General features: G+C 40.3%; 1 protein-coding gene across 2 annotated transcripts; it reads right to left on the reverse strand.

Annotated features, from left to right (window-relative positions):
- Positions 1-21,669, reverse strand: LOC116070815 (putative dimethylaniline monooxygenase [N-oxide-forming] 6). 2 transcript variants are annotated; one of them, XM_031342264.1, is made up of 8 exons: positions 21,437-21,669; positions 13,900-14,088; positions 9,894-10,056; positions 7,771-7,913; positions 6,195-6,394; positions 3,639-3,994; positions 1,648-1,720; positions 1-515 (listed from the first exon to the last, which is right to left on the reverse strand). In XM_031342264.1, exons 1-8 carry the CDS (start codon positions 21,566-21,568, stop codon positions 173-175), a joined length of 1,599 nt encoding a protein of 532 aa, XP_031198124.1. In that variant the 5' UTR covers positions 21,569-21,669; the 3' UTR covers positions 1-172. The 2 variants fall into 2 exon arrangements, with proteins under 2 accessions (XP_031198124.1, XP_031198116.1); XM_031342256.1 differs by having other exon boundaries at positions 9,894-10,128.
- Between the last annotated feature and the right edge of the window lie 1,924 nt (positions 21,670-23,593).

Below are 23,593 nucleotides of genomic sequence, written 5' to 3' on the forward strand. Positions count from 1 at the left end.
TGGTTATTTTCCATTTTATTTATCCTTTGAGTCAAATGATCCAGGATGCATTTTACATCTGTTGGAAGGAAAGGAGGGCCATTGGTGATTATGTGTGCCTACATATGTTTATTTATTATACATAAGTGATTACACTTCTAGGCTGGACTCTGGCACCCAGCAGACTTTGTTATTAATAAAAGGTGAGCAAAACAGCCAGGAAGAACACTGGGAAGAAAAGGATGCGTAGCAAGTCATAAAGGTGCCGTGGTCTCTGTGCTTCACCAACAGCCCTTGTCCTGGTTGGCTTCACGGTCCGCTTCCATTGGGTCAGGATGGCATTTCTAGCTCCATCCCATTTCCCTGGTCCCATCAATCGAAACTGATATGGACTACAAGGGCCAAAGTACACTTCCAGGGCCAGCTGGGGGTCAGTCAAGAAGAGCCAGGGTATGTTAGGCTTGGCTCCTATGAAGGAGCTCAGCTCATCCATATATGTGATGTAATCTGTCTGCAGAGTGTGGCTCTGCCCAAACCTGGGGACAGAAAAGCAAAATGACTGTCATAGATGCAAACAGAACATTAACTCTATAATTTCTGTCTCTTGCACATTGTACCCAGTCTGCCGGTTAGACTCTTAGGCTTATTTGAAGTTTGGATTTTGCCTAGTTTGAATGCTGGAGAGTGCAGTAAGATGAATCATGTCATCCTTTCAGATGGAGTGTGGCCTTGTGTGACTTAAAGGACAGATTGTCACTGGTGATCGGAACTGTCTTTCCCCTTCTTTTATTTGTATTTACTTCTAAAGGAATTGTTACCATTCGCATGGTAACAATTCGCATCTAAGAGCTGCCCTCTGATTTGGATTCTGAGGGTAAGTGGGGACTGTGGTTCCCTGTCTTTTCTCCTCTAGACTTCTGAGCTGATGTCTACCCCAAGACAGTCACTGATCGTTATGTTGGAGGGTGGAAAGAAGAAATAAACCTCCTACACAATCACTTACTTATCCAACAGTGGTTTGGTGGCTAATTATACTTTCATCTGATTTTGATAGGTAATTTAAAAGGAAATTTTTTATGAAATAATTAACCTGAAAAACTACATTCAAATCTAACCACATAAAGACCTTTCTACTTGTGCTTGAAAGCATGTATTGAACTTGGCGGTGAAGCCTCTTTTTTTTCCAGAATATGCTAAGGTAGTTGAACTGAACCTAAGTTTTAATTCTGGTTTATCAATGGCAAATTTGGATTCTGCTGCTCAATTTCCAGTCAGCTAGTTTTCTTCCAGATCCAGTGCTTTTGGGAAAAGACATGACTTCATTTCTCAGCCTCATCACTATGGACATTTGAGCTAGACTGTTCCATGGTTTCGATACTGCGCTTTGTGATACAGGATGAATTCAGTGCCCAGGGGTTCTACTTATAGGAAACTTCTGGCTTCCAATTCTACTTGCAGACCTCAATTCACATGTTCCCCAGAGGGCACAATCATTCTCTCTTAAGTTGACAGGGGAAGAAAGTATTTTCCCACCTAATGTGGATCAGGTATAGCCAGAATTAAAAAATAACAAACTGTTAGTGCTGGCAACATTAAAGATCTTACTGATGTTTTCGATGTATAAAGAAAAACTTAGAACTTATTGGATTAGCAAGTGTAATTGATTACCACTTGAGTTTCTTGCCCATTTTCTCATCGATGTCATCCATCATTTCATTTGTAGTTGGCAGGATGCATGTCTCTGGAAAATGTGTGTAGAGAGAAACACCAAAAAAGACAATGGAGTTAGTCCTGTATAACCACACCGAATGGAATTCGTCATTTATGAAACAAATTGCTATAAAGGTCTTTGAGTGCACCTTAACTTAGCTGCATGAAGTTTTTATTTGTGAGTTCATTATAAAAACGCGATCTTATTTAATAAAAAGTTTTGTCTTAAGGAAAAACTCTCTTTGGTGTCATTTGACAAATGACAATTCACAAATACAGAGACCCAAGAGGTGAGTACACGTGTGGGGTGGAAGAGCTGGTCTGTGTGTAAGAATCACAGCAGAGATGTTTGTAGCCTTAAGTCACCCAACCTTCATGATGGTTTATGTAACATCATGAAGAGCCTGGCCCTCAGCCATGGAATGGGGTAATCATGTTCATACTTCTTGTCTATATCCTTCTATTAAGGTATCCCTCAAGTAATAATCTGGAACAATAGTTGATACTAAACTCCACAGCAAATGATGTAGATAATGAGAGGAGGCAAGCCCAGAATTCCACTGTCAGCATTCAGTTGGGTGTTTAATAGGGAATGGGAGAAAATCTTTAGCTTGCTTTGCAAACATCATCACTTGGGAGTGGCTTACCTCTGTAACAATGGACGAAGGCTACTAAGGTATTTTCAGTGCATGAACACCACCTAGGCACTGTGAGCATCTGATTCTGCATATTGGCCCCCTATAGCTATTATTCTATTATTTGCTGTACACTCCACCAGTGGGAGAGAGACCAGATTTTTTTTTTTCTGCTTGATTTGGAGTTGTAACCTAAGTAAGTGATAAGGCAGATCTCCACATGCAGCAGATATTCTATGAATGTTTGTCAAACGAATAAGTGATGCCCTTTGTTTCATGTTACTATTGAAGGTTTATGAACTGTATGCAAAAATATCATAAAATTTCAGTCTCTGGGCACATGGTCACACTTTTGAGAATAAACAACAATAGAAGCATTTTTTGTAGGTGAGCATCCTTATTCAAGATTTGATGATGGAACTCTTTTAAATTCTTCATGGCATATTTGAAATACAAGTGTTTATATCTACAGTATTTTTTCTTTTAGGAAGCTTAAAGTCATTTATGATTGAATTTTTTCCTCATTTTTATAGTTTCCCCATTATGGATTTTTGTCAGCATTATGTTAGGGGAGTTATATTTATGTTGTTTAATTTTTTTAGACATTGAATAAGAAGATACTTTTCATAATCATGACAGTCAATAGTATTGGAGCAATTAAATCACTATATTGAGTTACTGCCTCTCTTCATGGAATCTGTATGTTCCCCACATAAAGTTCTTGTAGCCCTTTGAGACCATGTGGTCTACAGTGGAGAAAGGGAAGGGAACATAGAGTCTTTCAACAGTGTGAGAGGCACATGAGGTTGGCACAGAGGTAACACTAGGTCTCTAGCATGCCCACCCCTGGCCCCAGCACCCTGGAAGTATTTGTACCTTATCTCTGCAGTCACCTAGCTGTTTCCTTTATCTCACAAAAAGCCTTGCAACGCCCTCCCAAATTCATTGTCAGAAGGTCAAGTTCTTTGATTCAGCTTATGAAGCTCCTCCAGGTCTTTGTTTCTCTCATCATTTCTTCTCACTCCCTGCCTTTTATTTAAAAAAAAAGTTTCTGGTTCTTCATCCATTCAGAGTGATTCCTCATATTAAGGCTTTACTTATGTTGTTTTAGATGGAATAAATACATTCCAGGCCAATTTTCCTCATTACAACACCCTGAAACATCTCCAGCTGTAATGTCCTCTACTCATTCCATTCCCATCTATGAGGTCAAGTTGCATGTCTGTTTTGTTCCCAATGGATCCCCAGTACAGTCATCAGCTTAGAGCAGGAAATTATTGCCTTAGTGAATGAAACACAAAGTGACCCACATACTTGTAAACACTTTAGCAGCCCAGCGTGCCTGGAGGTCAGCGGTGGGGATGGCAGCACCCAGGGACTGGACCAGGCCAATCACTGCCATGGTTGGTTTCTCTAGTTGCGGAGGGAAGATGCCTTTGTACAAGGTGACCTCATTGTTTCTGCTTTTGATGATGGACTCATCCAGGAAGGGGTAGGCATAGCCATAGCCTGTGGCGAAGATGATGCAGTCAATGGCCTCAAACACGGTCCCATCCTCAAACACAGCGGAGGTCTCTGTGAACTTGGTCACCATGGGCTTGATGGACACAGTGCCACAGAGGATGCGGGCTGGGAGCTCATCATTGAACACGGGCTCTTTCCTGAGGGGGCTGTGCAGATGAGAAAGGCAGGCACCATAAGCGTAAGAGTCATTTCCATGCAATCCCCATAACAGCTTATTCCATTGCACCTAGATTTGGTCAGTTCAGCACCAACACAAGGGCCTGTATAGGTGGTTCTCAGGTGGAAATTCCTTTCCCATTTGTGAATATTTCTAAGAATTTATCCCTGAAATTTTCTTGTTGCCCTTTGAAACTTAAGATTAGATTGTGCGTATTTATGCTCTTTGGAGACTCTCCAAATAGATGACAATATAGACTAATTATAGATAGACAACTAGTTAATAATACAAATTCTAAAGCTAGACATCATGGGTTTATTCCTAGCTATAACTATTATCAACTGGTGTTGTTCTACATTTGTTTCTCTGTGTGTATAAAAGGGATAATGACAGAATTGTCCTCACAGAGATATTATCACTGGATGACTAGCTACTAAAATAATAGCCAACACCTTCGAGAACATTGCATGTTAACTACTATTATAGCTTGAAGGCCTTGTTAATGGCAAAAATCAGATTGGTGATGAGCTTACCAATCTTACCACCCTGCCTGGTCTTCTTCCACCGAGTTCTTTGTGTTCACAAGGAAACAAATCACCTTTGATACTGTATTTTGCCAAAATTCTGACAGTAAAATTTTTTATGAAATGTACTTCATGTTAACTTAAGTTCCCTTTAGAGATTTTGGAATTTTCTCTAAGTAGCTCACATGCGTAAAAAGCAGCATTTTTTTTTTTTTGTATTTCTGTTTGTATTGGTGTTTACTTTTGTATTTCTATACTGTTATCCCCCCTCTGTAACTCTGTCTCTTTTCTCTTTGCCTTATAAGGTAACTAACAAGTAGATCACAGTTACACCTGTTTTCTTTCTTCTCTTCTCAACCAAGGGAGGAACAAAAAGGTGTCAGTTGCAATTTAGGGCCCTGGAACCCTTTCAACGAGGGAGCTTAGTTCTGAGTAGGAGTGGTTTTCCAAAACAATTTTTTTTTTCTAAGTGGTGAAACCCCAGTACATTTGTAGTTACTCTTGTAAGATAAAACCATTTTGATTGGATCAAATTTTGGAACTTTTATTATGTTAAACAAAACTCTAAGTATATTAAACAACATTACTTTTTCTTGAGAGTCAGAGCAGTCCTTAAATCTGGGTAGGATAAGTGCCTTGGAAGGAGGCTCCGGCTCTTTAAACCTGGCATTTGGTATTCCGATTTACAGTTCCTCTTCACTTTTTCTTAGTACGTTTCTCTAAACAAATGGAATCTTTGGCTAGCATAGGCCAGAAGGGAAAAATCTCATTGTGAAACATTTATCTACCAAATATTTAGCTGTACTGAGTTTTCTATCTCCAATGCTTCCCTAATTAGGGTGTGTTGGATGCTATCTGCAGAAGAAGTAAATAAATGAATTGTACTAATTTTACAGGTCTCACCAGTTCAAGTGAGCTCCATTGCTTTACACATTTCCAGCCTCCTGATGGCCCTCTGAAGTGTTCATGATGTGGGGAGGAGTGCTCACTCTTGTCCTACGTGCTGAGACACATTGACTGAGAGCCAGCCCTCCGAAATGTGCAGGACGTGGGGAGGAGTGCTCACTCTTGTTCTACGTGCTGAGACACATTGACTGAGAGCCAGCCCTCCGAAGTGTGCAGGATGTGGGAAGGAGTGCTCACTCTTGTCCTGTGTGCTGAGACACATTGACTGAGAGCGCTTTGGCAGCTAGTCCTTCAAGGCACATCAGGTGATCCGAGACCAAGAAGAACACATACTTTTAAGTCTTTATAATTTACAAAGTAAGTTATAAATGTACATTTATTTTTTTAAATATTACTATCTTCAGAAGTAGATGTTGTTATTAGTGTCCTTACTTACCTATAATCATGATATATTTAAAAAAAAATCCAGTTCTAGGTTGTTCAGTCCTTTAAGTTCTGGGCAATAGGTTATAGCTAAATGGATTCTGCTTATCGGGATGATCTGTTTACCTAATCCACCCCTACTTTGCATATCCACATACATTTCTCCACTAATCTCTAACCTGCACATGATCTGTGGTTTAAACTGTGTCACCTGCAAAATTCTTAATTTAATCCCATTAGATCAATGAGATAACTAAAGGAAGGACCATGTAGAAGTAAACAATTCAAACCGGTACACTCCTAGATCGAATGGAAAATATATATTATTTATCATACCCATTTAAAGGCATCAGGCCATAGTTCTCATGTTTAAACCATGTGTTCATCTTCTTGACATATAACCAGTCAGAGACAAAAGAAGGAAGGATATTCCGGAGGAAGGATGCGAATCGGGTCACATATACCATATCCCAAGGATACCCATCATTCCAAACCCGACTCATGACCCAGGAACCACTTCTGGTGCTGATAATGACCTGGTGGAGAGAGGCGGTACAGATCTCAGCATTCTTCTGTGACAAACAAGTAAACATGACAGAGTTCTTTAGAGGCGTATCTATACGTTCCCTTGAGTATCCTTTTAGGAACATTTTAGTATCCATTTAGAACATCATTTCTAAGAAATGAGTCTAGATGAACATGCCATATTCACATCTAAGGGGAGGCAAGAGTCCTCTCTCACCACTCCAAAAGACTGATGTAGAACTGTTCAATGAATTATAAGCACAGCACCTGGTATATGAGGCTTGTATAGCCAACTGTGCTTGTTTTAATTTTTATGTGCTCAGAGAGTAAGATGGCCAGTTAGGTAGAGACTAGTCATCTTAGCTAGCTCTAGTGGCACTGGATAGTAGAAGAGGCTGGGCTGAGTTAGGGAAATGGAGCTAAACAGGTAGCTGGAACTAAATTGAGGGGATGCCAAAGATTTAATGTTGGCCTCTGTCCCTCCTCACCTTTTCTAGTCTTCCCTGCACATGCACACAGGATGTCTGTTCATCCCAAGCCATGGAAGCTATCTCAACCTGCCAGGTTAATTGCTGGTATGTTTACTATCTTTCTGATAAACCCAACAACCAAAGATTTCTTTATGTTTATTTGGGAATTAGTTTACTTAGCATCTGCTTGCTTAAAAACATGCTGAGCTTCTTCAGGATTTACTAGTTGCAGCAACTTGAGTCCCATGGAAATCTTGCTTGACTTCGCTTAGGTTAAGTCAGAGCTCAGTTCTTGGAGGTGTTGCTGCCACACCTAATTCCACCAGGAGACTCAGTGCTTCCTTTGTAGATGGCTCCTGCACCTGTTGCCGCACCCCCACCCACTGATTGTTCATTAAGGTCATGATCTAGTCTAACTCATATCTGTAATTTTAGCTTAACAGAGATCTGACACACAATAGTGCCCAGCATTTGCTGAGTCCTTGCTTCTGAAGGAGGGAGTGGTAAAAGCCAGATCATGGGGTGCTCCAGAGCTGCCGTGCTAAGTAAACCTCGTTTACTAGTGTGTAGGGCCTTCCACGTGGTAGGTGGGAAGAAACGTTGTTAAATAAAGATGGAGCCTGACTGAGAACTGAAACGATTTGAAAGTTATTAGAATATAAAATTAGAATAAAAAATAAATGTTCACGTACTCCCTTCTACACACACTCAGATATTTGCCTCCATTTTATCAGAGCAAACTTTTTCATAGTAAGGAAGACACTGGCTCCCCTTTCTGGGTGAATGGCTCACTCAAATTCTCATGATTGAACAGTTTCATAAAACAGGCAGTGTGCTTGGAAACCCAAGCCTCCAGTGCTGACCTAATGGCATATTTCTATCCTAGTTTTACCTCCTAAACCCTGTATGTCACATACCTGTGTAGCCAGACGACTGAGTTCAACAGCAATGTCGGATGCTGAGTTCCCCAGGCCAATCACAAGGACTTTCTTTCCCTGGAAAGCTCCTGGGCCCTTGTAATCCCGACTGTGCAGGCACTTGCCTTGGAAGTGCTCTAGGCCTAAGTTGAGTTTCAAAAATGTGAAGACTCAGTTTTTCACACATTAAAAAAATTTTCCCATAATTGAAATACACTTAGCCACTTAGTAAATGTTGCCAATAAACTCCTAAATAATATTTCTGGGGATCTTAAAATCTTTAAAATGTTATGATTTCCATTTTAATAATAAATAAATACAACAACAATAAGAGTAATAATTTATTAAATACTACCTAAGGGCTATTGCCAGTGTTTGCTTTTTAAGAAAAGTGCTCAACTTGCAAGCATGGGGACCTACATTGATCCCAAGAATCCATGTTTTTTTTTTTAAAAAAAAGGAAAAAAGAAATTGGGACAAAGAACTTAAGGGCAATAAGGAGTTTGGCCTGGCCATATTGACTCCATATGCACATGGCATAAAACATGCTACCTATTAATGTTTTAACCTAGTCTTCATGAACTACTACCACTTTGGCAAAAAGGAAGGAAGGAAGGAGGAGGGAGGGAGACAGTGAGGATTGGAAGAAGAATGGAGCAAAGAAGAAAGGAAGAAAAATGGGATAGAGGGCAGGAAGATTTCGCGTATATTTATTTTCTTTGATCTTTGTCATTCCTGGATGGCAACTGTTATGATTAAGGTAGGTTTGTTTCCTCTGTCTCTCTGTCTTTTTGTCTCTGTCTCTGTCTCTCTCTTTCTGTCTCTCCTCCTCCTCCTCTTCCTTTTTTTGTGAACTTAATTCAAGCTAGGTTCATATGGGAAGAGCGAGTTTCAGTTGAAAAAATGCCTCCATCAGATTGGACTATAGGCAAGCTTGTGGAACATTTTCTTGGTTAATGACTGATGTGCGAGGGCCCAGCCCACAGTGGGCCGTGACACTGCAAGGCAAGTGGCTCTGGATTGTATATAAAAAGCAAGCTGAATGAGGTATGAGGAGCAAGCCAATGAACAGTATTCCTCCATGATCTCTGTTTTAGTTTGTGTCTACAGGTTCCTGCCTTCATTTCACTCCATAGAGGACTATAAACTATATACTGAAGTAAACCCTTTACATCTTGAGGTGGTTTTGGTCAATGTTTTATCATAGCAATAGAAAATTGAACTAAGTCAGCATCTGAATGTGCTGCTGCTGCTACAATCACAACCATAACCACACCCACCACAACAATTACTACACACATACACACACACACATACACACAAACTCATACACACATACATTCACACACATACTCACATACACACACACACACTCACACACATACATACACACAAACTCTCATACACACATATTCACACACATACTCACATACACACTCACACACACTCACACACACATACTCATACACACATATACTCACACACACACTCACATACACACTCACACACATACACACACACTCACACACACTCACATACACACATACTCACACACAATACATTCACATACACATACACACACTCACACATACACACACACACTCACATACACACATACTCACACACAATACATTCACATACACATACACACACTCACACATACACACACACATACTCACACACACTCACACACATACACACACAGTCATGCACACAATACACATTCATGTACATACATGTACACATCAGAACATACATTCTTTCATGCACTTACACACACAACACTGAGATTCTTAAAATTCACTTATAAATTGTAAATGAAGATGAAATAAGAATTGTTACTTTATTTGTCTGGCAGAATCACACATTTTTTGGACATGAGTGTTCAGAGACCCCATGTGTGTTGGGACTTATGTTTGTATGATCCAGTGACATAAGAACTGTGTATAGTCTTTCAACTTCAGGGATTAGGGAATAAGTTGTTGTGTTTTTTATATCATTATACATAAACATATTTTCTTTTGACTTTTCTGGTAATTCAAATGCCATTATTATGCAAAGATATGCTTCAACACTAGGCATTTGCCCATAAGTCCCCCAATTATTATATATTTCAAGCTTACCAGGAAAAGAGTCAGTTGGCATGTTGGGGTACACATGATGTCCTGAGCAGATCATCACAGCGTCAAAGAGCGCAGATTCTTGCTTGCCATCTTTTTCAGTAACAACCACCCATTGGCCAGTGGTCAAGAAGCTCGAACATTTCTTTATACCGGAAACCAGGGTCTGTAAGAAAATGAGAAAAAGAAGAATTCCTTCTATTTGTGGAATTCTTCCTTTCTGTATTGCAGTATTTTTCTATGGAGGAAATAATGATATAAGATGACCTGGTCATGGAAAAATATATAAAAAGGCACCAATATGGGGTCAGAGTACATTCTCAGTGAGTCTTCAAATCTTGCACAGAAAACTACTCCTGAAGGGTTACTTACTATTGAACATCTGGTAAGTTGATGTGGGATAAATGATACTAGGACATTTTTTATGCCTAGTACCATGGAGCAAACTTATGTTATTTGCTTACATCTGCTCTACAATGATCCCACTTTCTCCTTCTCTGACCTCATCTTCTACTTGCTCAGGAAATACAGCTGTGTCTCAAGGTTTGACCCTAGATCTCTTTTTGTGCTCTGTATAGATTCTCCTCAGAAATATAGGCAAATCCCACAGCACATTTGCCTATAGATATTTGATCTTGTTCCTCCTCTGCTATCTAGTTTAGTGTTCCAACTGCAAAGCCATAGTGCTTCTTCTAATGAAGTGTATGTGTACCCCCAACAATAATTGGCCTACCTCTATTTTCTCCCAAGCTGCCTTTCACTTTTCTAGCTCCTAGAACAATGGCATCAACCACCATGTTACCTAAGCTTCATGTCTACATAAACATTGATCTCAGACATAATATTGCTTTTATTTGTTCCATGATCTCAAATGCTGCTTTGCTTCAAGGTCCCATAAAACCATGAAGACTGCTTCAAGAGTTTATACTTAGGCTGCCTCCCAGTTACCCACTTGCTACATACTTCATCCTGCTTGTAGGAGTATACTTTAGACAAGACTGAGTTGATTCTGTGTTTCTGCCTCAAAGTCATTTCTGATACATCACAGTCTCATTCATGGTGATTGAGCATGGGGCCTCACATGTGCTAGGTAAGCACTCTGCTGCTGAGGGCACCCAAATTCCTTATCTCTTTTCTATGATCGGAAGTCTGAATAATTATGTTCTTATTTGTTTTTAACCTTCCAATGTCTCCACAGACTCCTCTGGGACAGACTGCTAATTTCCATTCTGGTGTCCATCTATTTCTTTCTTACTAACAGAACCTGATTTTGTTTGGAGCGACTATGTACCTGGCAATGGGATCCACTTTCAGGCCCTCATGTAACAGCAGGGGCCTATGAGATAGAAGCAGATGTTTCATAGGCTTTTCACCAGAGTTTTCAGAAGGGAGCTGATGCTGCAGGGAACCAACATGGTTTGGTTTCCATCCATTCCCATTTTTCTCTTGCCTAGAAGTTCTAGTAACTGTTCTGCACTAGGAGGTGACCTTGATGGGGTAAGAAGCATGAGGCTGACTTTTGTGACCGTCATTTTAGCACCATCAGACCAGCTCCATTTGTACCCATCTCAGCCATTATTTATATGGCTGTAAAATAACCCCCGATTTTTAAAGCTACGGAATACACTGGCTTATGGATCTCCATGGTTCACCTTAATCATAACAGCTGACCTTCCTCGTCAGCTCTGTCTAGTGTTCTCCAGATAAGCAGAGGGGTTTCCCATCAGTTGTTCTCATGCCATCCCCTTATCTAAAACATTTTCCAAATACATTTTCATCTTCTCTTTTCCCAACATATTGACTTGCCTTATGATTTTCATAGCATTCTTTTGATGACATAAAAATACAATTTAAAACATGATTACACAGTTTTAAAGTGTCCTTTTTATTTACATTCTATGTGACTATTACATTTGTTACTCTCTGAATATTAGTTTTGATCTTCATTTAGATGATAGGCTTCTTGAAGAATATTAAGGTTATTTTTCTGTGTAAAAGGATTTATTTTATAATTAGTTCTCTTACACCCTCCCTCCCTCTCTCCATCCCTCTACTCCACTGTCCTGCCCTGTGTATGGTTGGGATATGTGTGGGTGTCTGTGGAGGCCAGAGGCATTGGATTCCCCTATAATTGGAGTTAAGGGTGGTTATGAGCTGACTGATGTAGTGGTGGAAACAGAACTGAGGTCTTCTATAAGAGCCACTGGGCCATCCTTCCACCCTCTACCTACCTCTCTTTTCCTTCCCTCCTTCCCTTCTCTCCCTTCCTCCTTTCCTCCTTCCCTCCCTTCTTTGCTTCCTCCCTCCCTTCCTTCCTCCCTCCTTTCCTTCCTCCCTCCCTTCCTTCCTTCCTTCCTTCCTTCCTTTCTTCCTTCCTGCCTTTCCATATAACAATAGCATGGTATAAGCACATTATCAGGAACTTGATTAATGTTGGTGGGTATTACTGCCATATATCAAGCCAGTCTATGGCATTCATAATTCCACAAATGAAGGAATAGAATAAGTAGATAAATGTAATAAAAGAACATCTAGGGAAACTCTGTTGTGAGTCCTCTCCAGCTTCAGGAAGCTGTTTCTGTGCTTCTCAATAAACCTTGTTTGTTTTCTCATTAAAAAGTTTCAAAAACAATAGCTGGAAAATTTAATTTTAACTATATTTGGAACTACTCGAAGGAAAATAATTATGCAAATACAGCCTCAAGTCATAAATTTATTGAATGTTGCCTTCATTATATGAATGTGTGAACCTTTTATTTAATACTAATTAAGACAGGGTTATCAAATATAGAACATTACTATTGCCAGTTACAGAAATAATGACTGTATTTCATAAAACTTCCAAGACTCATTAAGAAGAAATATAATGGTTTAAGTAAGTAAAGACAGGGGTCATTTAAATTGCTACTCTTTTCATAATGTCATAATTTCTAATTGTAGTGAGAGTTTTGGTTTCTTTAAGATCCCAGTTATGTTATGTGAATATGCTTTTGTTTTAATCCTAGGTGTGCGATGGGATATGGGGCTGCTTCCAATTGTCTACAGCTGCTAACTAGGATTGTCTTATGCTCTAGGAGGGACATGATTTTTGCCAGATGGAGATAGTTTAGAGGGAAGGTGTATAAACATGAGGTCTCTGAGAGGGCCTAGGGAGGCCGCTGTTTCCCTGGGTGCTCCCCTTGCTGACCCTGGTTGCTGTTGTTGCAGTTTCTCAAGAGGTCATGGGCAAAAAGAGGAGGAGAAGAAGTTGGATATCCTGACCTGCCCCTAGGAACTCAACGCCCCTAATCATCAGGAAGTAGACTAAAGAGAGCTACACCCCCTTTCCTCTCTAACCTTCTGTTTCCCCTGCCTAGTGTTATAGGGTAGAAGGGGATGGGGTGGATATGGGAGGTAGAGATGCAAGAACCCATTATAGTAGACCAAAAAGTATGCCAAGATCTAACAAATGCTACATTTGCTTGGACAGTGTATAACTCATGGATATTGAACTCACAGGAGTCTAAATATAGACTAAAGAATTTTGGATTATTTACCAAGCTTGAAGCAATGAGGGTGGGGACTTGGCTGTCATAGGTTATCTGTCTCCATCATCTTCTAAAGCAGTGGTTCTCACCCCCCTCGGGGGGGGGGAGCTGGAAATCACATATCAGATATCATGCAGGTCAGATGTTTACAGTATGATTCATAACAGTAGCAAAATTACAGTTATGAAGTAACAACAAGCATACTTTTATGATTGGGCATCACCACAACATGAGGAACTACATTAAAGGGTCACAGCATTAGGAAGGTTGAGAACTGATGGACCTAAGAACTTTGAATCTAATGTATTTAAAAGATTTCAGAGACTTGCAGGGGTGGTGATGAAAATGCATAAATGTTTTACAGTCTAACAGAACTACTGACTTGTGAGGCTCAAAACACTTGGTATACTGGGTTTGGTGTTCTGTCCTTCCATCTTCCCTGACACTCATATAACACTAGTGGTACTGGGTACAGGTCTTACCTCAAACTGTATATATCTCAGAAGATCCTTCTTCTGAGCAAATGACTTGATGTATTCTTGGAGCTTGCTGTGGTGCATGTAGTTTGGGAAATCATCAGGATAGGGGAAGTCTGGAAAACACATCATTTCTTTGGAAGAGTTGGTGAAGACTGACTGGTAAATGCTGGCTCTTCCTTCCTCCACGTGATTCTAGGAAGAATAACAAAACTGTAAAAACAAGCCAAGAGTGGTACTATTTTCTGAGAATACTCAAGTCTTGATTGATCAAAACCCTTTTAATATTAAAAAATTAAGAGTTCTCTTATTTATTACTTTTCTTCAATGCCATCTCATTGGGTATACTAACCACACATGTCATTTCTCATGTCAAGTAGTAGATGGTCAAAACAAAAAAACTCAGTGGTTTTTTTGGTAGAGATCAATCAGTCTATTTACCTATCAACCTACCTACCTACCTACCTACCTACCTACCTTTCTGGTTTTTTGCCTGTATTATGGTTTCTAATTTTGTGTTTTTATGCATTTTGTTCCTGTTTATGCATTTGCTTCTTCTTTTTTGTTTTGTTTTTGTTTTTTGTTTTTGTTTTTTTTTCAAGATATGGTTTCTTTATATAGCCCTGGCTGTCCTGGAACTCACTCTGTAGCCCAGGCTGGCCTCGAACTCAGAAATCTGCCTGCCTCTGCCTCCCAAGTGCTGGGATTAAAGCATGTGCCACCACTGCCTGACTTGCTTCTTCTTTTTTTTTTAACCTTGTATTTTTTGCCCTTTTGCTTTCTAAAGAGAATGAAAGGACAAAAGAAAGAAATCAAGGAAGGAAGAAAGATAGAACGAAAGAGGTTATAGAGTTGGATAGATAAGGAGGTGCAAAGGATTTGAGAGGAGTTGGGGGGGAAGGAAGCCCCAGTACAATCAGACAGAATGTACCGTCTGATGTTTTTAAGTAAAAAATTATATGAAAAGCATAGTTCCTTTTATCAGACAGGATAGGAAGCCCTTTACATAGGACTGCATAGAACTGATCCGTTTCTATATTAACTTCCCTCACCCAATTAACCCAGTGTCAGTTCTTCTGTAGTCTCTCGGCATTTTCCTTCTTTTTTTTCTTGTGTTGTCACTGGTTCTGATATCGTGCTCACCTTACAAAAACCAACAAGGATTCAACAGTCCCAGCAGTGTGTGGCTTTTCTCTCACGTGGTTCCTACACGGGTGTCAGCACCCTCTCTGCTGGGGACAAAGCCCACACTTTTATCCAAAGTGGTTTGTCCACTTTGATACAGTCAGGATCACCAGAAATTTCCTCCAACCGGAGAATTCAGTTCATTTCCACAATTCCGGATTCCTGCCTCTGATGCATGATCTGAGAATTTGCATTTCTAAGAATTTGCAGAGGGACCTAGTGGGGCTGATTTCACAGTTTGGGAAACTTTGCTCTGCTGTAAATGAACTATGTGCTTGAGGGGCCTTTAACTCATCAACTGTGGGATTCACTCTACACACACACACACACACACACACACACACACACACACACACAAACTACACAAACACACATCACACATAGAAGCGCCATACACACATACACAAACATACCATACACATATCATACACACACACACATATACACATATATATATACCATACCCCCACATACACATACTACAAACACAAACACACATTACACACACAAGTACTGCACACACAAACGTACCACACACATACCACACACACACACACACACACACACCCTCCCCCATATTACACACACACACCACACACACACATCACACACACACACAAACACCACACACCACACACACATCCACACCCTTCCCCCCACATTACATACATATATACTACACACACATACCACACACACACACACACATCCCCCCCACACAATACACACATACACCACATACACACATCACACACACACACACACAGCCCATTACACCACTCACTCCCTCACCCTGTCCCCCCCCTCCTCACACACACAGGAAAGCGACAGGACTTAGAACATGTGTCACTTCTTGGCATTCGATTTTAGAGCCACTGTGTAATTGAAAAGTGGCTTCTTGGTGAGAAGCAGTCGGAAGCTAAATTGAAAATAAACATTTCCTCTCTCTTGTGTGGACAGGATAAAAGTGTACACAGGGTGCTGCCTTGAAAACAGATTTCAAAGCTGGCAGCCTCTATGTTCCCAAGGCCTGAAGGAAGGAATTCTTATGTAACAGAGGAGAGGGACACAGTATCATGTTGCTGGATTTAAGATACCCATCTCTCTCTTACCCTGGCTAGTCCCTGGAAGACGAAGATGGAAAGATCTAGAAAGAATCTGGAGGCCTGTGTCTCTGGGAGAGAAGTTTAGCCTGAGGCGTTGGTGGGTGTCTCCTTTCAAGTTGAGAATGTTCCTTTTCTCTACCCATGGTTGCCACATTTCTCAAAATTTAGAGGTTTGAAATTTTTAAAATCTTTTAAAAGACTTGCTTATAAATATTTGTGGAGGTCAGAGAAAGGGTGAAGGTTCCTGTCTGACAGGTTGTGGGGTCCAAGCCACTGTCTTCACTCAGAGTGCTGCCTATTGCTAGTTGTGAGGTGAGGAGGGAAGGGCATTTCTCAGCTGCCCATTGAGAGGAGGGCGAGCTTAGTTGTGGACCAGGGCCTGGTTAAAAATGTAAGACTCTGCTCAGTAAAAGAGGTGATGTGGCCTGCGATTATTTTCAGATCAAGTAAGTCCATGCGTTCTCCTACACCCACCTCTTGATTCTAACTAACTCAAATATGGAAGTTTGGAATTTTCTTCAAACACTGTTCTTCAAGTAAGGGAAGTATATAACAACAGATGTTTGCTTCAAAAAGCATGCCTTTTCATTTATTCGATGCGTGAGGTGGTTTGAACCCGTTAGGAGGGAATTAGGCTCCAACTCTGCCTCAGGCTGAGGGTTCACCTCCTAGAACTAGGGTTCAAGGGCTGTGGGTTGCATTATCAACACATTGCTGTTCTGTCTAGAGCTTCAGTTTCTCCCCCTCTTGCTTTAGGTCATAAGTGTCTTAAGGACAAGGCCAGAGTCACATTCTAGAATGTTCTCTTTAAGTCTGCCTTTATTGCCTCTCATATTTCATCTTTGCTTATTTTTGAATGTCTGTTCGTGTAAACCAATTCCTCAACTCTAGTTCCAAAGTTGCTCCCTAAACTTGCTTTCTTTTTCTTCCTCTCATTACCTGTCAATCATTATTGCATCCACAACTTCTGTTGTCCTTATTGCCCTAAGTGCACAGTTGCTTACAACACAGTTACTTTAATTTCTATGGCCACTGGTAGGTTTCTCATGTTTCAGCGAATGGCCTCACACCATTGGATGTATTCTAACAGGGCCCCAGACCTTAGTAGGTCCCAAGGCCTTAGCACAACTGACTCCGTGATGGAAGTACCTTTCAGATTGTAAAACTCAGCATGTAGACAACACCATCTGCCAAAACCAAAACAAAGACTAAATCCACTGAAATTCGTATAGTTCTAGAAAAGTCTCAAAATGTATTAACCTTGTATTTTAGCTTCTGTAGTTCTGCTTCGGGCTAACTGATTTTGTTAACTGAAGTATGTCAACCCAGAACATGGCTTTTGGGCTTAAAAGCTCACCCTGAGAAGGACTCAGTGCTTCACTGGCATCCCAAACTCCCAGTGTAGTCGAAGGCTGGTTGACTGACAAAGACATTCTATTGCCTTAAACCCATGGCCGAGCAGTCTTCTCTGGTGAATGCCCCACCAGTGCTAATGGCTTAGTGGGTTACCTTTTTACAAAGGCATGAACTAGAGAAGGGCACTGAAGGGAGAAATGGGAAGTACATATGATCATATTTTGTTGTGTACAGGCATGACATTCTTAAAAATAAAGAAGTAATTTAAAACACTGGTTTCCTAGTGTACTTATTATTTGAAACTATGCCTAACACAGTACTCTATTTATTCAGGATGTGTCTGATGAGTAGATGCTGCATTAGTGTGTGAAAAAGATAAACTCAGATTATTCTGACATTTTTGTTTTCTTTTTTTTTTTCAGCCCAAAATGATGCTAATCTACTGCTTGTTTGTTGAGAAAATTTCTGTTGCTATGTTTGACTGTGTTACCAAAGTTGGGACTGTAATCTGTACTCCAAAAATTCAAGTTCAGCCACCTGTTCTCAAGAAGCCGATTGAAACAGTCAAATTCACAGTAAAAGGCAGAAAAAGGAGACTTAGTGTGGCCACTGGGAAGAAGGACAATGAGATCTTCTGAAGAGAGATTAAAGTTTAGATGGAGGACCAGGGATATGCACATCTAAGCAGTCCAGGAAAAAGTGGTGTCCTGCCCATCGTTGACCCATCAATGTCTAGGTCCTAGTTTCATCATGTAAGGGGGCCTAGCAAGTGTTAGAAATAGTCGGTACTACTAAGTCTCTTTTTAAAGGAACAAAGGCTTCAAGTATTTTTCATCTCCCAGCATGAGATTTCTGGGAGAAATTTCCATTTTGGATGTCTATTGTCCATAGTCCGGTAGACTGAGGATACAAGTGGCTCGGAGTATCTTCATCTTCACTAGGCCAGTTGCAGCCATACCACTCTGAATGCACCAAAGTTCAAGTGCAAGTTCAAGGGTCAAGCCTGGTTAGTACTTAGATGGGAGAAATTTCTTATCGTCAAATAACCAAATCTTTTGAGGACATGATGTCCTGTATGAATGTGTGAAACTTGAAGCTCACTCACATTTAGTCTGCTAGTCTTTAAATCCCATTTGGTTTCCATTTCTTAGAAAAAAAGCACACAGTGAAAAGTTCAGAGTGATCAGGTTTCTGTCTTCCGCCACACCTTCTGCCCCAGCAGGAACTCACAGAGATGAAGACTTATATAACACAATTTTCCAAAATTCCTGTCTGAGCATACATCATGCAAAAGCAACTTTTCTTAGAAAAGAAAGACGGATTGGGGATGAGTGGAGGAAACTAAAGTTTCAAGTATTTGAATATATTACCCCTCATGGGGCATTCTGGGTAGAATTTTGCTTATATACATAACCTGATGGAAAAGAGACATTCTACCTTGTGCACGAGCAGAGTCTATCATGCTTTGCTTCATTACATCAACTTCCTGAGGTGGTGATCATGGCTAACACATAGATTCTTTCTTGGATGCAGAAGATCCAGTACCTCCTGTGTACCTTTTATGGATTGTTGATTTTTCTTTTTTCTTTCTTTTTGCTAATTTTTCTTACGATGCTGGTATTGGCTCACTGCCAGGGCACTTACATAACATGGGGCACCATTCACAGACCATGAAAGGAATGGTACTCTGGAATTGCATTACATAAAGATCTACTTCCTTTGAGGACCTCCTGCAGGGTTTTCTTCTGACTCACTAAGATTTGAGTGGCTTTTATCCACTGAGTTGACAAGAATCAAAGGCTATCTTACTAGCAGCTTTAGTTTGAGATACTTAGGGCCGCATGGTTTATAGAATATGTACAGAATTGAGTTATGATCCATAGTCTCCTGGTGAGGTCTGGGATAGTTACCTATAATCAAACAGGATAAAATTTCTTCAGGATAGAATAAAAGTGGGAATTAGCCATACGACAATTTGGGTTCATGTTATTGATTTCACTGTTACTAGACTTCACGTCATAGTTTGTGTCCCAAGAAGCCAGGTTTGTTTATTCATCCTCAATAAGCCACTTAGGACAGCCAAATTAATAGCAAAAACCATAAAAGGAGAATTTATTTAATGTGACCATTGGGAAAATGAACAAAGAGATCCAGTTTCCCTTCCACTCCAGTTTATCTCCAGGGTCCTAAAATGAGAATGATGTTTAAATAGAGACCTGATGATACACACATTTAAGGAGTCCAGGTCAAGGCATGTTCCCACCCACCAATAATGCATCATCTCTGAAAGGCTGTAAATCTCTTTCTTCTAGAGAGGAGCTTTCTCCCTGAATGGTCCAGGCATTTCTCCTCTCAACTTGAGATCCTGCAGAAATCTCAATTTCTTGAGGTTCACTGTTTTAATAGTCTGATAGCTAAAGTGCCTCTTAGAATATACTCAGTTACTCTATAGACAGGCTTTATCATATACTTCATGGTCAGACTACACTCAACATTACCTCATGAAAGGTCTTGCTATCAAATGAGTTCTTGCCTATTTGATATTAAAGGATTATGGACTTAAGTTATGACACCCCTCATTAGTAGACTAGAAGCCACTAATGTGTAATAATTATGTCATCCTACTTGCTAGCAAAACCCAGGCACATTCAATGGTTCATGTAGCATTCAGCTCTTATTGATGAGACTGTAGACAGTTATATTATGATTTAATTTAAGCTGATAACACTTGTCTGGGGAAATACAAAGAAAATGGAATTCTCTAAAAACTCCTTTCCAGAGTTGAAGATAAAAATCTATGACCACATATTTCATTTAATGGGACCAAAAACTACAGAAAAATCTCGTGAGGTGAATCCTAAATGAGTACTAAATTCCCTATTAGGGAAATATTTTTTTTTAGGTGGGCAAAAACTGAGACCAAGACAGAAGATGATGGTTATTAGACAAGTGTCATGGATATACTATCTTTGATCCAGAAAATACATATCACTTACCTGGAGTCACGTTGGAAAATTTAAGACAGGAAAGCTAGAAGTGCTCCCAAGTCATAAAGAAATAGATCTTTATATAATGCAATTCCAGAGTACCATTCTTGGCTTTGGAAACTTAAATGCTATGTTTATAACAAACATTTCATGACTATAGTGTTTTTTAAAACTAGATAGCAAAGATTATATTTTTTCTCTTCAGATTTAGAATTGACAATCTAATAACCACAATATTGTTATTAGATGATTTATAATAATTTATAACTGCCCAGAGAGACAAAGTTAGTCATTAAATTATATCCTTTTGCATTACAAGGCATGTTAGAAGCAAGCTAATTTTTAATCTCTGTATTTGACTGATGAGTTCTTGAGCTCCAGAGTGTGGTAGTCAACTGCCTGGGATCTATCGGCCTAGGAAACCTGAGTTGGAAACAGCTCAGAATTCAATTCTAGTCCAGGTATTTTAAAATGGTTTTGTTGCTATTTAAGAGGAATAAAGGATAGAGTCTCTGCAAGCATCTTTGCAAGAAGGTGGCTGCATATTATTTTTAGCTATTTACTGACATTAGCTCTCCATCAGCTTGGAGAATAGGACTCCACGAGACAGGTCATGGTATGGTAGATGGGCTAGAGACTAGGATCACATCACAGTTACTGGCTTTCTTTGAGGACATCCTTTAAGGTTCACTAAGCTCAGCCCTGTTGGTATGAAGTAGTTTTGAGTGGACCAATATTACATGTTAGTAATATTAATAAAATGTTAGTGTGATAGGAAAAATAAGACTTGCCTTTCCAGACCTGGGGCTTTTGCAATATGGCTTTCAGGTGTGAAAGAGAACCAATCAGGTGTGATTTGCAATGGAAATCGTCTTTCTACCTCTCCTGTCCTAGAGACGTACCACTTACCGAGAAGTTCCATAGGCCTCCAACATCATTGCTCCTTTCAAAGCAGATGGGGTCCAGCCCTTCCTCCAGACAGCACCGTATTGCGGCCAAGCCACTGACTCCAGCTCCCACGATGGCCACTTTCTTGCCCATGATAGGTGATGTGGAAAAACAAGTCTTCAAACGAATGTCCTTTGACAGTAGGGTTTTTCAGTTGAAATTATTAACCGAGTTTTATGTGTCAGGATCCTCACCTTAACATGGAAAAACACAGGTACACATTAACAGCTTGTGTTTATTATATACAATTCTGGTATAATAAGATACTAAACCTGCCCTCTTTTGGTTACTCTATTCTCTAAGAAATGACCAAATTGGGGACTGCCACTGCAGGCAGCACCCTGAAGATCACAGGACCGATGCTCAAAATTTCAAACGAAGTTTCCTTCAGTAGCTTGAAATTCAAAATTGACTTCTCTACTAGTTCAGAGATAAATCCAGGGTTCCGAACTAGAAAAGCCCCTTCTACGTGGACCCCCTTGCATCAACTCTCTTCTGTGAACACCGAGTGTTTGATTCTCAGGGATTTTACCTTGTAACTACCCACCTTCGTTCCTCTTCCCAGAAAATCAGCAGGTCTCCAAATGTAGAAGAGAATGGCTTTTAATGTCTTTTGATGTAAAAATGGAGAAAGGGGGCAGGGCTATTTTTCTTAAAGCAAAAAAATTCCGTTCCTTTGTACTTCTCATGGTGTAGAGAGTTCCTTTACAACCTGGAAGAGAAGGATTGCATGTGGTGGGAATAAGAGGACAGGAGGGCATGAGGGAACAAGTAAGAAAGAGGTGGAGGAAGGGCATGAGTGGGGGCCCTGGCCCTTGGCTCTGAAAAAATTCAATAGTGACTGATATGGTCGCTGGGCTGTAAAGTGAAACTCTGGGAGATTAAATGACCAATAATTCTTTCCTTTGTTCTTGCTTTGAAATTACAGAAAATGTAAACAAAACCTAAGCACCTGGACTATAAGAAAAGAGTTTGTTGGGCCAACAGTGGGTACAGAAAAAAAAAATCAGCTCAAACTTCTCAAGACTTTAGACAGCTAGATTTGGGTTGCTGATCTAATTTTTGTAGTTTGTGAAACTGATCCATGCGAAGAACAGACTGTGAAGCCCGGAGTCCGTTCTCTGACCCGCCCCTTCTCCCCTGCCTCCCCCACCTTCAACCCCTGCCCCTGTTCTCATCTTTAAGATTCAGGAGGGGTCCAGAGTGGAAGCAATTAGCTTGCTTGCACAGTTCCATCTCCACCAGGCTCTTTGCTTACCCAAGTGCTAGCTGTACTGACACGTTTCACGGTGTTCTCCATCCCTGTTTAACTTGCCTCATCTCGACACCCAGAGCGAGTGCTTCTTCATCTCAGAGACCCCTTCACACTCAATCTCTAATTTCGTCTGCCTGCAGCTAGCTAAGCAAATGGCAGGGAGCCAGAAAGTACGTTTTAATTTAAGTAGCTGTTTAGCAATTTAGGGATTTTTTTTTTTTTAATAGTACTTTGAAATTTTTGAGCTCCAGCTTTTATTAGGATGTTAGAGAACTGTAAAATCTCCAAGCTTCCTCTGGGGAGGAGTTCAGGTTTGTATGAAAAGTGAGACCGCAGAAACTACCTGGTGGGTCTCCGTTTTTTTTTTTTTTTTTTTTTTAAATAAATTTTTCATCTCCACTTTTTAAGCTCCAGAGGTGGCTTGCAGTATGACGATCAAACAGAGCAGGGCTATGTGAACACTCTGTTCTCTGGCCTGTTGACTGGCTTCTCTGGCCAGCAGATTAGGATTTTTTTAGGGAGTTCATGGAACTAAACTATGGAAAGAGCTGGTATTTGCCAGACAAGCTGATTATTGTAGAATTTGTGAGACTTTGGGGAGAGTCTCCGGATGGTTTTACATTATGTAATTCTTCCTTATTTTTGTATTTTGATGGACCTAAGGGAACCATAGCTAGAGGCCTTGATTTATTGTGGCTTCAGGTCTCTGGGCTTCACTCCCTGTCTCTTGGACTGCTCATACTGCATAGGCCCTCCTCCCTGGCTGGGGCTGTGCCTGGCTACCTCTGTTTTAGTTCAGGCATAGAAGAGAGGCGGGGAAGACAATTTCGCCTTGTCTTTCCTGGAAGTTCCCTTCAGTTACC

The sequence above is a fragment of the Mastomys coucha genome, unplaced genomic scaffold, assembly GCF_008632895.1.
Source record: "Mastomys coucha isolate ucsf_1 unplaced genomic scaffold, UCSF_Mcou_1 pScaffold1, whole genome shotgun sequence".
In the NCBI taxonomy this organism is placed as follows: Eukaryota; Metazoa; Chordata; class Mammalia; order Rodentia; family Muridae; genus Mastomys; species Mastomys coucha.